The 15,012-nt window shown below is 45.0% G+C and overlaps 1 protein-coding gene across 1 annotated transcript in view; it reads right to left on the reverse strand.

Moving 5' to 3' along the window:
* The window catches only part of fmt (phosphatase 6 regulatory subunit 1-like protein fmt), a 41,211-nt gene that overhangs the window by 25,807 nt on the left and 392 nt on the right, over positions 1-15,012 (reverse strand). Inside the window, 12 exon segments of the mRNA XM_077636322.1 lie at positions 796-881; positions 1,702-1,820; positions 2,374-2,567; positions 3,243-3,395; positions 4,250-4,502; positions 6,637-6,753; positions 8,136-8,314; positions 8,931-9,068; positions 9,826-10,012; positions 11,524-11,610; positions 13,839-13,918; positions 14,662-14,729. Coding sequence (XP_077492448.1) covers positions 796-881; positions 1,702-1,820; positions 2,374-2,567; positions 3,243-3,395; positions 4,250-4,502; positions 6,637-6,753; positions 8,136-8,314; positions 8,931-9,068; positions 9,826-10,012; positions 11,524-11,610; positions 13,839-13,918; positions 14,662-14,729 — 1,661 coding nt within the window.

A 15,012-nucleotide genomic window follows, 5' to 3' on the forward strand; every position in this document is an offset into this window, starting at 1 on the left:
TAAGCACTCCACTATACAACTGAGAAGCAAACCACGCAGCAAATACGGCACATCTCATGATCCACAACTGGTTACAAGTGGCAGCATGCAAAGACTACGTGCAAGGCCCGGTGTTGAACGCACATTTAATCACTCTGAGCTATTGGTTTTTTACTTCATGATGTCTAACCGGCTCACCAAGTTTGTGTGAAGCTTAACCTTAAAGGTGACCTTGAAAAACCTACAATAGCAATAGCCCATGCAGAAATAAATATTGCCACGACTGGGTTTTGAGCTTGCGGCTGCGTGAACAGCTCAGCTTCGCTGGCCACTGCACGACAGCACTATGGCATCGCCGCAGCCGATCACGCCTCATGGTAAACTGCAACGCACTCTCTCACTGTGCATTGCATATCATTGTCTTCAACTTCCATTTGCAGCGCAAACAGATCACAGCAGCTTAACCTCGTTCAGAGCTTAACCTGAGTCTAACATTGTCGCCAGATATGCCGACGACCCAGCAAAGCAAAACCATGAGCCAGCCAGGCTAAACACATGCTTTCGCACGTCTAGTCGGTTTAGCTACGTTAAAACTCAACCACTTATTTTACAGAGCATGTGCACGCATTTAAAGTACGTGCATTAAGGTGTACATGCATGTTGCGTATCTGCACACTGTGACTTGACACACTTCTCGGCGCAGTTACAACATATACTCAACCAGTCCTGGCCACAAGCACCCACACGCCTACACGGCTCCTCTTTGCATCACATGGCAAGAACATCTTGAGTGCAGACAGGAGCGACCCAACTCACCAAGGACACTGTGTTTTTCCTGTTGACTTCCACCAGTGTCTCTGTCGTGAAAGTCTTCCACCGCCCCTGAGCCTCCTCGGGAAGATCTGTCAGAAAAGGCAAGCGAACCCACAGTGCTGAAAGCTCTATGGTTATGCAGCTGAAACAGTGATGTATTTCAAAATAAAACATTTGACAGAAGTCTGTCTGGTTGGGAAAATTAATTAAGGTGTTAATCGCTCCCTGGGGATACTTCCTTCGTCTTACATCCATGGTTTGTGGCCATTGACCCGGAGGTATTCAACACGAGGGCTTAAAAAGCCACGCTGCGCCTCGCCCGTAGTCACACCGTGAAGAAGGGACAGAGCCGGTCCCGAAACGGCGTGTTTTTCATAAATTAACCTGGTTGGAGTCATCTTTCTACTAAAGCGATGCATTTAAGCACAGCGTCCAGGCTGGAGAATGAAAGATGCTGTTTAAAAGGAGGGAATGACAAAAAAAGAAATATAAAAACAGAACCATGTGAAATGACCCTTTGGAAACCTCATCACAGTATTTACGCATCAAGTATGATTGCACACACAGCACTTATTTTCTGTTGCAACGGAAGGCGCATAAGCCCCACCTAAATAAAGATTGCCCAGAAGACTGCTCATCGTATTAGCCAGTTTTCTGAAATGCAGGTGTCCTGTCAATTCTGTTAAAAAAGGGTGGTAATTCCACGTCACATTCATGTTTTTTGTGTTCTTTCTCTTGAGATAGAAAACACTGCTTCGGATATTTTCATTCTATGCTATTGAAGCCATACTGCAATTCTTAGTCATTACTCTAATTGCGCTGTCAACCCCACCCACCCTCTTAAATCCCAACTCCCCTATTCCTAAACACAGAGGGCACACAAAGAGAGAAGTAAACAGAAAAGAGTACCTTTTAACCGTTCCCGGACAATTTCAGAGTTGTTACCACTGTCGGCAGCTGCTACGATGTCGTTGACGATTTTTGTCAAGTGGCCCATGTAGCCACGCCTATGTTTTCCCGGTTGAGATCTGCAAGCAAGAGCAACAACTCTTCTCAGCACCAGCTTTTCAAGCAAAAGCCCACTTCCTCCTCAATTTTTATCATTGGTGCAAAGCATGACAGCGTGTGACGATTTCAAGGCTACTTAGGCAAAGCAGCTAAACGTAAGGCAAAGCATACCAAACAGCTGCCGAATTTCTGTAGCCTTCATAAAGCCCCGAACCGTAGTCTTCAATTCCTCAGTGGTCCCTCTAGATACTGCTGGTTACGCTTAAGTGCAGCGGGACAAGGTTGCACTTAGAAAACGGATAGTGACGATAACTGCAAGTCAGCTTACACCAACACCACACCAACTTCGCACAAACTTCAATATGCGCCGAGTGTCTCTTTCAAGAGATGCTGGCTACACATAAAAGTAGCAGGACATTGTTACACTTAAAAGAAAAAAAAAGAAGTGAAGGCGGCATAAATAAAAGTGACCTTTGAACTATAAGTGCGCCACCAAAAGCTGTGTGCTTTGGATAGACAAAACCACCGCCACCAAATATAAACGAGAAGAAGTGAAGTGGCGTGAGACTGAACTGTTCGAGAGAGTTGGCGTCCCAAGCATCCAGGCAGCGCTGAACCAGCGTGCAGGCGCCCAGCAGCTGGTCGAGCAATGGGTGCACCTTGTTACCCTCCTGGTCAAGTGAGTGCGCCGAGCTGATCACCGCGCTCACCAGCTGTGCCACTTGTGTGTGCAAGAAGTTGTTCCACGAGTACTCGAAGAACAGGTCCTGCACGACATGACACCATTTCTCTGAGAATACCGCCCCCTTCAATAGTACTGCGACCTCATGCAAGTGGCTGGCATAAAGGCGGTACTGGCACGAGCCAGCATATTTCCTTTCTCTTTGAATGAAAGTGGGAAACTTCCTCCTTTCAAAGGTTGTCGCCAGGGCCCATATCCTGGAAGGGCCCACCAAGTGGACACGTCCATTTCTGTATGCGCCGACTGGTTGAATCCCTTAATGCGGAAATGACAGCTGTGTGACAAAAGCTGACACATCTTTCCTGGCATGATCTCAGATGAAACTGCACTTTACAAATGCATCAACAATTTTAATAGAAAACACACATCGCAAAAATTGTGTTACAAGTACTTACAATTCACGTTAAACTGTCTGAAAGTGGAAAGAGGCATTCGTGTTTGATTCAAGGGTGGTGGAAGCTTTGACGCCACTAATGTGGTCTGGAACTGTAGTGGTGGTGTTTGCTATTTTTGGGACAAAAGAATGCATCCAGTTTAACCTCCACTCATTTAGATGTGCCCTTTTATAGCACACTTCAAAAATACGGGCCCAGGATCGGCAACAAACAAAAGAAGAAAAAATGATCTGTCACGCAGTGTCTTAACAGCTTCCTTCCCATGCTCTGGCAACATTAAGGGCAGATTAGAGGATTGTCCTCACCAGGATGATGGGCAGAGCACCCAGCTCAGCCAGCTTTTTGTTCACATCTTCGTTGTTGGAGTTGATGAGGGCGTTCACCAGGTGGCACACCTCCAGGCGAGTCTGCCCCAGCGGGGGGTCCAGCACGCCAAACGTCGTCGTCCAGCACAGCTTCTGTCGGTCAGAGCAGACACCCACCCCATTTTCACCTACACAACCTTAGCAGCAGGACAGAGTGCACATTACCATGACCATGTAGACACCTCTGGTACACGAAAGTCGAAATCTAAAACACCTCGAGTTGGACACGACTTAAAAGAGCCAAATGCTCCTCACAGCAGGCCATCAACGATAACACCAACTCCTTGTTGTGACGTGAGGGCCAGTTGCCTTGCACCTCCTCGCCACCTGTGACATCACCCCTACAGGTCAACACCAGCGGCTGGAGAGCCTTGTTTGAGCTGCATTCTTGTGTTGCATCCAACTATAGTTAATGCTTCGCAAGGGAACAGGTAAAAATGACAACAGACTAGAAAAGCGCCCACAATGGACAAGACCTCCGTAGTCCAGCCTCACCCTGTGTGCTCCTTTTTTTTACTAGTTCACTGTTTTGACTCATCTCATCAGCCAACTTTTGTTCCATCCGAGAGCAAGCACTGCAGCCTTGATTTCGCAGTCGTAGTACTTTTGCGTGCAAGACGCGAATGTCTGCAATAAGTTCGCTCGACCGTGCTGCGTAGCCAGACAGGAACATTCGAAGCAACGCTACACCCAGACAACATGATTTGTGCATCTTCAAGAACCACATGGACGTTCATTCTAGTAAACATTTCGCATCATTACACTAATTACCACAGCGATGCCAGTGATTACAGCTGTGAACCTGCACCAACTGGCCTATTTATTAACAAGGAAGAGATGTGACAACGCTTACGTTACAACCTAAATCTGAGTAAAAGACAGGCTGTGAGCACTTAACTCAGGTTGAGCAACACACAACAACAGGGCTCGGCTTCAAGCCCACCCACCTGGGGAGGGTCGGTGAGCAGCTTGAGGAAGTCGGCCAGGCGGGGCAGCACGGCGGCCAGCACCCGGTTGACACCCACGCGCAGCCGCTCCACGTCGAGTGCCGTCATCTGCTCCGCATTCTCCGAGCGGAAGAAAATGGAGGTGAAGCAGGCCGTCTCGCTCTGCATCATGCTGGGGCCGCCGCCACCGCCGGGACCCCCACCATTGGGGCCGTCTGCGTTGTTGCTGTTCTGCTGCTGCTGGCCTGCCAGGCTGCGCGAAGGAACGGAGGCGCGTTCATTCCATTCTTGCCCCACTTAACCACCGCAGAGCAGAATTTTCTTCCTGACCACATTGCAAGCCAGTATCGTCTTGTTAATCGAACCGCTTTGTTACTATCAAATGTGTTAGAATGTGTTAGAATGTGTTAGACCAGCCTCGTCTTGCTTGCTTTTTCCTTTGTGTCGCGTCTTCTGGCTGGTTAAAAATGAATACTTACCAACTCGCCCAGTCCTCAACCTTGTAGAATAAGAAGCCCCACCTTGAAGAAAAAGCGGCATCCACCGATGTAGTGTTGTGTACACCGCCTGCTATGGTCGACAGTGGCAAAGTGGAGAGGGAATCAGCCAATGCCAATCAGCTTTCGCTGATTAATGCACTAAGCCAGCGACCTTAGCTCTTCAAGCAAGGAGAAGACCTAATGCAAATGCACTGTCAACGCATAATGATAATTAAGCACTCCAATAATTTTTTTTTAAGGCTCCCCTTAATTTGAACATTACATGATTTGAATTTTAATAAATTTTTTTACCCTCTTCGAGTCCGAAGCACGGAGAGCCAACTGCACTGACTGGCCCACTGAACTTCGTGTGAAAAGTAGGGGTGTGCTAACATTTGAAATCTCAAATACGAATCGACTATTTTTATCATTTGGTTTATATTTAATTCGAGAGATTGATATTCGATAATTTAATATTCAATAGCAATCGAATACCGTATACACTTTCACAAATCCGATCATGGCAAAACAACAATACCTGCGAAAATTATCGGAAGATCCGAGTTTAATGAGTCACATAAATAGCATAACGACATTCTCTTTGCTTTCTTCTCAGTCGTTCAACGCATGGACTAGCCACATTCAGGCGCTGATAGGCTGGAACCTCGGATTCGAAATTTCTCAAGTGGGCTTTCAAACACATCACACGTGATGAGGGCCGACCATGTGCTCCGAACATTAACAGTGCGAAAACACGCAGTTTTCCGTTGTTTCCCCCTTCCAGAATGTGTTATACACCTAACACCCACTTCAGTGGCCTTCAAAACCCTTCCAGCCTCAGCTCTGCAGTCTTGTTTTGGTCAGCTCTGATATGCGGGAAAGCGCACCTACCGAATTTTCCATGGGGCTCACAAAAAAGGGGCCAAGTTTAGGTGTCATCGGCAGCGAAGGCTTTTGCGCGGTGCATTGTAACCCGTGCACCTCATGGCATGCTCATAACAACAATAAGAGAGGCCTCGTTGCTAGGCCAAAGAATCGCCTGTGTGCATATAGTTTGTTTCTCAGCTTTACCACCAACCTGTGGAAACGACGACTGTCGTCCATGCATTTGCAAGCCAGTACAGCTGTGCACTGCTTCCGAACCCCGATAGGTGCACCGCTGACCCTTTCTATTTCTTTTTGTTTGAAGACGCAGCCTCGTTCTGACGCCAAATGTGCATTCCCTTCGCTTACGCCCATGTTATTCTTCCAGCATACCAAAACTGTGCGCTCACACGGGTTCTGCACTGTTTATGTGCGATGGAGCCCCGTCCCAAGCTTTACTAAATTTTCACAATTTAAGCAGATTTTAGTTTTCCTTCATCGAAAAGGAGGACTTTAATTTAAAGTCGACCTTCGGATAATTAGGACACTTCTCCGGTTCCCTGAAGCTTGAATGAAAAGGTTCTGCTACCCATAGTGGTATTCTCAGTTGCCAGTGCGTCATTCAAGGATTTCATTTCGTCACTCATTTTGCATGGACACTGCATACGTTGCATACTCTTATGCTGTCCAACGAAACGGCAATCATTTCTGTGCATGTCATATCTTTTCGCTTCCTATGGTTCAGTGTCAGTCCAGGTTCGTTTCTTACGGTCGCAAAGACCATACACTATCTTGAAAAAAAAAAATAATAATAATAATAACCAAGGACAACAACATTTTCCTTATCTTTTCCTGAAAATCTTTTTTAATACAGCACACATATTAAATATTCAATTCGTATTCAAAGGCGCTTTTCCTTGATATTCGAAAACTTCTGTATTCACACAGCGCCAGTGAAATGGCACCAGTTATTTGGCACATTTATTTGCTGCAACAGCAACACTGGACACAGAGCAAAACGGGAAGCTAGCCTCGCGCACTCACCCCTGCTTCCTAAATTCCAGCAGCGATAGAAGCACCGAGATGCCGTTGACGAAGACCGACTCGCACGTCCGGTCGCCCGAGAACATGTGCTCCAGCATCTCTGCCACAGTCTCCGTCCTGGGGGGAGCACAGACAAAGAGAAAGAACCAAGCAAAGCTCAGCAAACACAACTATCAAACAGCTCAAGAAAAAGTTTAACAACAAAAAAATTCAATAGCTTCACTGGATCGGATTGAAACGCCGCAACCTGTATCAGGGAGCCGAGGCCCTGTTAGGTTCACTGACTTTTTCCTTAGCTTCCTCCTCTGTTTGAAAGAAATAAACACAAAACAGCAATTCATCCTAGTACTAGACTTTGAGTCAAACACGTACAGATAAATTGCTCCTGCCCTCCGGTAGGCTACTACTATGCACCAGCAAGATGACACCAGCATGTAAAAAGGAATGAACATCTCCAAAGCAAAGCTTGAACCGTAGCTGAATAGACGAATGTGTTCCAAGTGGCTATTCAAAGGTGTAGGAGTGCTTAGGAAGAAAAAAAGCCTCACGGGTGCAAATAACTGAAGAACACATTATGCATAGTGAAGGCAGTGATAAAAACGACACCAGAGTTATTACAATGGCAGTGAAAAACAAAAGTCTCTTATTCAAATGACTGCAAGAGGGAATATTCAGGGCAGCTACTCTGCAACCCTTAGGAATTTCTACATGTACCTCACGGCCTTAAGTGACTTTTCATCGCGGCACATAAGTGACAAGTGCTGAAAGCAGTTGTTTCTATGGCCTCCAGGTGTCGGTAGCAGTCATGTAGTCTTGCACTGCTCAAAACAGTTGTGATGAACACTATAAAGCAACGGCCCGAGAGCAGTCTTTTCCGTTAATGATTACTGCTGTTCACTCCCACTACGCACCGACTTCTCATAAAAAACACAGTCAATAGCTCCAGGCGCAGAATTAGCAAGCTCCTATCCCTGCTTCATATCTTTAACCCTGCTACTTAGAACAGCTGACGACTCGCAGATCGAAGTCTCAACGAGCTGATGCACTGATAACCAAGGCTGATAAATAGTGAAAGAAATAAAATTCACAGGGACACCTAATTCCACTATGCATTGGCAATTTATTAGCATTTGCATTAGCAGCACTTGGTGCCTTTACCAGACGTGGTGTCACTTCCAGTTGGTGAAGTCAGTTCCCTCGAGCCAATGGGTGAATTTTATAACGACAGATTTTGGTCCCATAAGGTTTCCAATGAACAAACTATTGATACTAAGAACAGCTAAAAGAAGATGATTTTCTTATCAGTCTGACAAACGGTCATTGCCCAGCTAGCCCACCCCTGACCCAAAATATCGCTACTCCTATCTCGGTGGCAGCTTCAGGCCAGAGAACTCTCAAGTCCAACAAAAGTTAACGGTTTTGTCGACAATGCGAAACTCACAGAAGTCAGGCAGACCCTGCAGGCAAAGCTCTCCCCATCGAGACAAGAACGGACTCACGACTCGAGCGACTCCAGTAGCGGGTCCGTTGGCGCCTTCTCCTGGAGCAGGGACATCTGCTCACGGCTCAGCTTGATCATCTCGCACAAGGCCTCCGAGGCATTGCTGTGCTTCTCCTCGCTGCATGCAGGGTCGATGAGCGCCACCAACTGCTGCACCACCTTTGCACCGTCCAGCCACTGCACAGGAGACGGTCAGACCACATGAGAACACTGGACAACGGTCGTCGCTTCTTCTGTTAGACAACTCACCACACAACTTCACTTGAGAATGTCTCATACCACCCCACCACCCCTCTTGACTACGGTAATGACATGCACACATGGAGATTCTTTAAAAAAAAACAACAACCTGGGAATGGGTCTTCCTCTCAGTGGTAACACGACATTACTGAAGACCTAGACCTTACAATACTCTGCATAAAGCTTGGCATAACGTGTTCCTGCCACTAATGAAAAGCAACTCTGCAAGCACCCCTCCATTAAACCTTAATTTCCTTGCATTCACACGGTCCGATTTGAAGGTGCAGCCTTCTGAAATTTAATGCAGTCACAAATAAATTCCCACAATAATAAAAAAACTTTGTGCAAACGAAAAAGCAAATAAGGAGGGAGAGGGGGCATAGCTATCCATTGCCTAGAGCACTATGACCTGACCCTCTCACTTCATTACAAAATATGTGCAACTGTGTTTCACTGTGTGGAAGTCTGGCTAATTTTGATCCTTCCGGTATCGAAGCCCGGTTCAAAGTAGCGTCACGTGATTCAACCAAGTGCTCCACTCCCCAAAGCCCACCTGTGTGATGGATGTCCGCAGAGCTTCGCTGTCGGTGCAGGCGACAAACTTTAGGAGCAAGTCCATGATGGCCGAGGTCTCAATGTGCTTCAACAGGAGGGCAACAAAGTCCTCCTTCTGCATGCACACGTAGAACATCTGAAATGTAACGACAGGCGACAAGTCAAGCACACAGCTTCACGAACAGACATGTTTCCACCTGCAGCGACAAAAGCAAAATGGCGCTGTTCACGTGAAGACAGGAATGTCTGCTGCAAGTGTTGCATACTGTCCATGTGCCATATGTGTTGCATGTGTCACATGCCTTGTAATGTTGCATAATATCCATGTGTCGTATGCTCTGCATAAGATGCACTTAGCTTTCTAAGCAGCGCAGTTTTACACTTAATTCATTCTTCATAATGGGAAGGTCAGGGTGAATAAGTTCTCTTTTAACTGGAAGTTTATGAGATAATCTGCCTAAGTTCAACCTTAAAACCACGTGAGTAAGCTGCACAACTTTCTCAAGATCCTGGCTGGACAAAAAAAAAAATTTGTACCAGTCAAGGGATTGAACTTGGTGACTCCCGAGAAATCACAAAAGTTGAACTAAAAAAAATGTTAAGACCAGGATGGCAAACATAGAGAAGGGATGTGGCACCAGTGAACAGCAGGCTCAAGGCCTGAGCGATGACATCCAAAAGATTTGAGAAAAGCCCTTCAAGTGAACTCAGATTCCCGCGAAAAGTTACACAGGATGTATGGATTTCCCCTGAGGTTAAATGGTTTCGGTTTGGCTGAATAAAAATTTAGACCACCTTTACCCCACTCTATACCAGCGAAAGTCAAGCAAGCAACACAGATATGGCGCACCCCGGCACACGAGCGAGGGCGCGAGAGGCATGTGTCCCCTCACCGAGTCAGCTCTCCGCGAGATAAGGATGCTGGCCGTCTTGGTGAAGAAACTGGCCAGCAGGGGGTTGAGCGGAGGCTCATTGTCGAGGAAGCCGAGCAGCTTGGCCATCAACGTCTCGCTCCTAACCAGCGTGTCGTTGATCTGAGGCACATCTGATGTGAGGATCTCACAAGCAATGTTCGGGTACCTTCAGGATGGGTAGTCAAGCAGAAAAGCAAAATAAAAAATGAATTAATAATAATAATTATCATTATTACTATCAAGGATTGGTACAAGCATGAAATGTTTCCAGTGGCCAGACAGCAGTATATGGCGCTGCGTGACACTTGTTTGTGTTATGACGAATGTTTTATCAGACTGAGCTCCATAAAGCTTCATTTTTCCATGGCTAAGCTGTCTAGCACAAACAGCTTCTAACCTATGCTAGAGAAAATTCTAACCGGCAACTTGAAACCTCATAAAGTCTGGTTGCTCAAAGATAAAATACTATTCGATATTTCGCAGTGAAGTTTAATTCACTTTTGTTAAACCTGCTCCTGGAACCAAAAGCTTGCAAAAGAATACATAGATGAACCACAGAAAATTACGTTATGAGTTATAACGGACGAAAGAGCCAACGTGTGCACAAGAGCAAAACTGTGCGTGTGCTGGTGCTGTCTATATGCACATCAACGTTGTACACATCAACAGCATGCTCGGAAAGAAAGGGGGGACTGATGTGTAGGCATGTGGATATTAATTACCCCCTTTCCTGTTTCTTTTTTAAGCGATTCTGAATACAAGGGGTGGCAGCGTCCCTGCATTCAGCATCTATGCAAAATGACAACCCCAGTACATAAACACTGCTTCAGCATCCAGAGAGATTCGGTTTATTGGTTTATGGGGGTTTAACGACCCAAAGCAACTCGGACTATGAGGGACGCCGTAGTGAAGGGCTCCGGAAATTTCGACCACCTGGGGTTCTTTAACATGCACCGACATTGCGCAGTACACGGGCCTCTAGAATTTCAGAGAGATTCATCTAAATGAAAATGCAAACACCAGGTTTGAATAGAGCGGAATATTTGATATATAGAACAAATTGCGGAAAATCATGCTGTTCGTTATAACCGGGTTCGACTGTATACAACTCTTGAGGAAAACTAATGCTGCATCTGTGTTTTCTTCCCCAGTGTAGACATAAATTATCTAATATGCACTAAAACAAGAAGGAAGGGTAGGGTTTTAACACCATTAAACCAAGAAGACGATCGAAAGCATGTGTTTAGCCTGACTGGCTCATGGTTTTGCTTTGCTGGGTCGTCGGCACGTCTGGCGACGATATTAGACTCAGGTTAAGCTCTGATAAAAGTTAAGCCACTGATGTAAGTTGATGAAGATAACGATGTGCAATGCATGGAGCGAGAGTGTGTAGCAGTTTAACACAAGGCGTGATCAGCTGCAGCGATAACACAGCGCTCTCATGCAGTGGCCAGCGAAGCTGACCTGTTCACGTCACCGTGGTGGGTTCGTATCCCAGTCACAGCAATATTGTTATTTATTTATTCATTCAAGGTCAAGGCTTCAATGATGGCCCATATTTTTAGCAGCTTTGGTCAAGAAGTACAGCTTTCGGTCAAAAAAACAAACAAAAAAACACCCCACACATATCTGCCCACGAAGCAGTGAGATGGATACTAAGAATAGACAAACACTCACTTGTATCGCAACTTTTCATCAACCTCTTCAGGCGGCTCATGGGTTATGAGCTCTACGAGCTCATCCATCACCTCTGGCTTCACCAGGCTGTTCCAAGCAAAAACATGCACGAGTTATACACAAACATACATGCTTACATTCTAGCTATACAAAAGGTTTCGTTTTTTTCTTTCACTCCAAAGTCACGCTGTGATCTATAAGAAACAGAGCAATGAAAGCGCTTCGATTCCCATTAGTTTTACTGGTTTATTTACAACACCATGAGATATCAGTGCACAGACATTTCAGCTTTTTACTGACATCACAGTGCAGTAGCTTTGACTGGGCACTGAACCCTGGACCTTGTGCCGAGTAGTTGAATGCCTTTGGTGCTCAGCCACAGTGGAAAGAATTTGTGCGAAACCAGTACACAAAAGGCACCCATCCACTTGTACTCAACTACTAACCAACAGGGGGACAGAGCTCTACAAACCCGTTCCCTGAAGATTAAAATGCATACTAATAACACACAAAGCAGAAAACAGATAACACTGACCCATGCCAAGGACTCAGCTATTACTTCCACAATTACATAAAGCAGCAAAGCCATGCAATGTCCGAGACCACTTGCTTCCAAAGTGGGGGCTGTAACTACATGGCTGCCATAGCAAATATGAAAATGCCGAAAAACGTATTCACAGCGATGGTATCCAGTTAATGATGCAGTTAATGACACTTTTAAAAGCATGCTGCTAACTAAAGGACATCTGCTTGCAGCTAGGGAATAAGGATAGTTCAGAGTTTTAGAGTCTTCCATGAAACAAAAACATGCAAAGTGATGTGAACAATTCTGCGTTAAGCAATATTTAGGAAAAAAAAAAAAGAACCTGCCATAGCTTTGATTCACAATTATTTTGCACTGGAACACATTTGATACCTGTTTTATACAGGCACAAGAAATAACATCCATGTGCACCTGGCACTGAAAGCTTTAATCGCATTCAAATGCACTTATTGCATCCACAATTCGGTGGGTTCGCTACAATTAATTTGCTCATGAAATGGCGCATCCTCTATCCAAATGGGTGTAACTGCATCATCATCATCATTAGCCTGACTACACCCACTGCGGGGCAAAGGCTTCTCCCATGTCTCTCCAATTAACCCTGTCCTTTGCCAGCGCCGGGCACCTTAGGCCCGCAAACTTCCTAATCTCATCCGCCCACCTAACCTTCTGCAGCCCCCCTGCTACGCTTTCCTTCTCTTGGAATCCACTCCGTTACCCTTAAGGACCAGCGGTCATCTTTCCTTCGCATTACATGCTCTGCCCCAGCCCATTTCTCCTTTATTTCGACTAGGATGTAATTCATTAACCCAAGTTTGTTCCCTGACCCACTCTGCCAGATTCCGGTCTCTTCCCTATCAAAAGCACATTTATTAATTTTACTCAGACAAGGCATGTTTACAGTATTTTTGCAGCAACAAGTTTAATGTTTACAATATTTCAGATTAATACTGCTTGCCTAGTTCACTGCCATTCCAGCGACTCTGACTACATAGCTAGCAAAAGCATTGTAGTCTATACAGCAGTTCTAATATTATATATGAATACTACTAAGGGGACAGTTTGAGCTCGGAAGAATTTTATATTAAAGTGGAAATTATCACACAGCTTTCAGCACTATCATGATAAAATATTGACATAAAACTGAAATGTGAGGTAGCAGCTGCAAAAATAGTATTTAATAAACTTAAGGCAATAAACATTTACTAAGTTTAGAGGTGTTCATTCGGCACAGGTTCCACGCAGAGGAACACATATCTAAAGGTTCTACAGTAGTTAGCTAAGGGTCAACTAAGCTCCACTTGAATTGTGTCAAGCATTTCTGATAAGATACAAAGCTTTGCCACAGTTTTGGCTGCTACAAGAATTATCCACAAAAGTTCCACTGCATTTTCTGGTGAAATTTTCACACAAAAAGTTAACAGCGATGACATAAACCACAAAAAGTTATTTATACACTTCGCTTCTTCAAGTTACAAGCCTTGTTAGAGGTCTCTACAAAGAGACGCCTATATCTCACTTTTTGCAATTTTAAGGACATCACCACAAGTAAAAAAAAAATGGGCACAAATTTGTTGAATTTTCTGAAACACGATGCAGAATCACATGGTTGCATTTTCAACTTCGTACCATGAAATAACATCTTTCTGGAGTGAATACTCCCGCAGACTACTCCCCTAAAGAGACCACCAATTATTATTTCTAGTAAAACCGAATTACACCAGTGCACACTAAAGCAAGCACAAAAACATGCCGGTACAATGCAACTTACAATTCCACCAGGCGCTTTGTTTGCGCCTTGCATTCTTGAAGAATGTCTTCTTCATCCATCAACTCTTTCAACGTCACATTCTTGAAAACAAAGAAAGAACAAAATGCAGTGGGATGTCATTGTACTGCTCGCAATTTTTGCAGGAAATGTTTACCACAAAGTGCACATTATCTTATCAGCATGGAAAACTACCCAACTTAAAAAGAGGAAGTGGCACACATACGCACATGCCAGAAATACATTGTTAGTATCGCGCATTACAAGGCAGGTGAATTCAAACCAAGTGAAGAAATTAATATGCTGAACATGACTGCACCTTCGACACCCCCCAGCAAAACAACATTATAAACCAAGGTGCTAACATCAACCCAAAGTTTTAACTTCGACCCTTGCTGGGCAGTTAAAAGTCTGCATTAGAAGACTAACTAAACCTTGAGCAGCTTTGCAATTTTGCAACATGGCTATCAAAGCACCGAGGTGTTCTGTAAACGTGTGCTTCAGAACTACATCCCCCAAAAATGCAGGCTGGCAACAAGATGCTGCTGCTCCTCAAAGCATTAACGTGATTACCTTTACATACGAAGCCTGAACACAATGTCTATAGCCACACAACCAATCAAAAATTGTGCAGTGAAATCATCCCCATGCATTCAGTAGGAAAACCAACCACACACACGTAGCTCAAAATAAACCCGGAGTAGCATAACATGTCACTCCAACTGTTTTTTGCGTTTCACTTGATGGGAATTCAACTTATGACAAGGGTAAGTGCTGCCACCTGTTGAGCATTTGGTAAAAAAGAACAAAAACACCAAACACCAACCTCCTTGCTGAGCAGAGTTTCCACATGGGAAGTGGTGATCAAGTTGAACTTCCAGAACATGTTGACGGCTTCAACATGCAAGCAGGAAAGAAAAACGAACCAGTTATTTCATTTCGGCCAAAAGGCTGAGATTAAAACTAGACAGAAGAAGGGTGCCCGCGTTAAATGGTATGAGTATTGCACACTCTCTCAGCAGACAGTGGTAAACTCTGTGAACTGTTTCCATATCTGCACAGGTTGGCAGTTTTCCAATCACAACGCAGAAATGGATATGCCAGCCAAAACCTCTATGCAGTACGCTGCCTAAGCAGTTCATATCCAAGCTTAGCGAGCATGAACTTGACACACTCC

This window comes from Amblyomma americanum, chromosome 9, assembly GCF_052857255.1.
Source record: "Amblyomma americanum isolate KBUSLIRL-KWMA chromosome 9, ASM5285725v1, whole genome shotgun sequence".
Taxonomy (NCBI): Eukaryota; Metazoa; Arthropoda; class Arachnida; order Ixodida; family Ixodidae; genus Amblyomma; species Amblyomma americanum.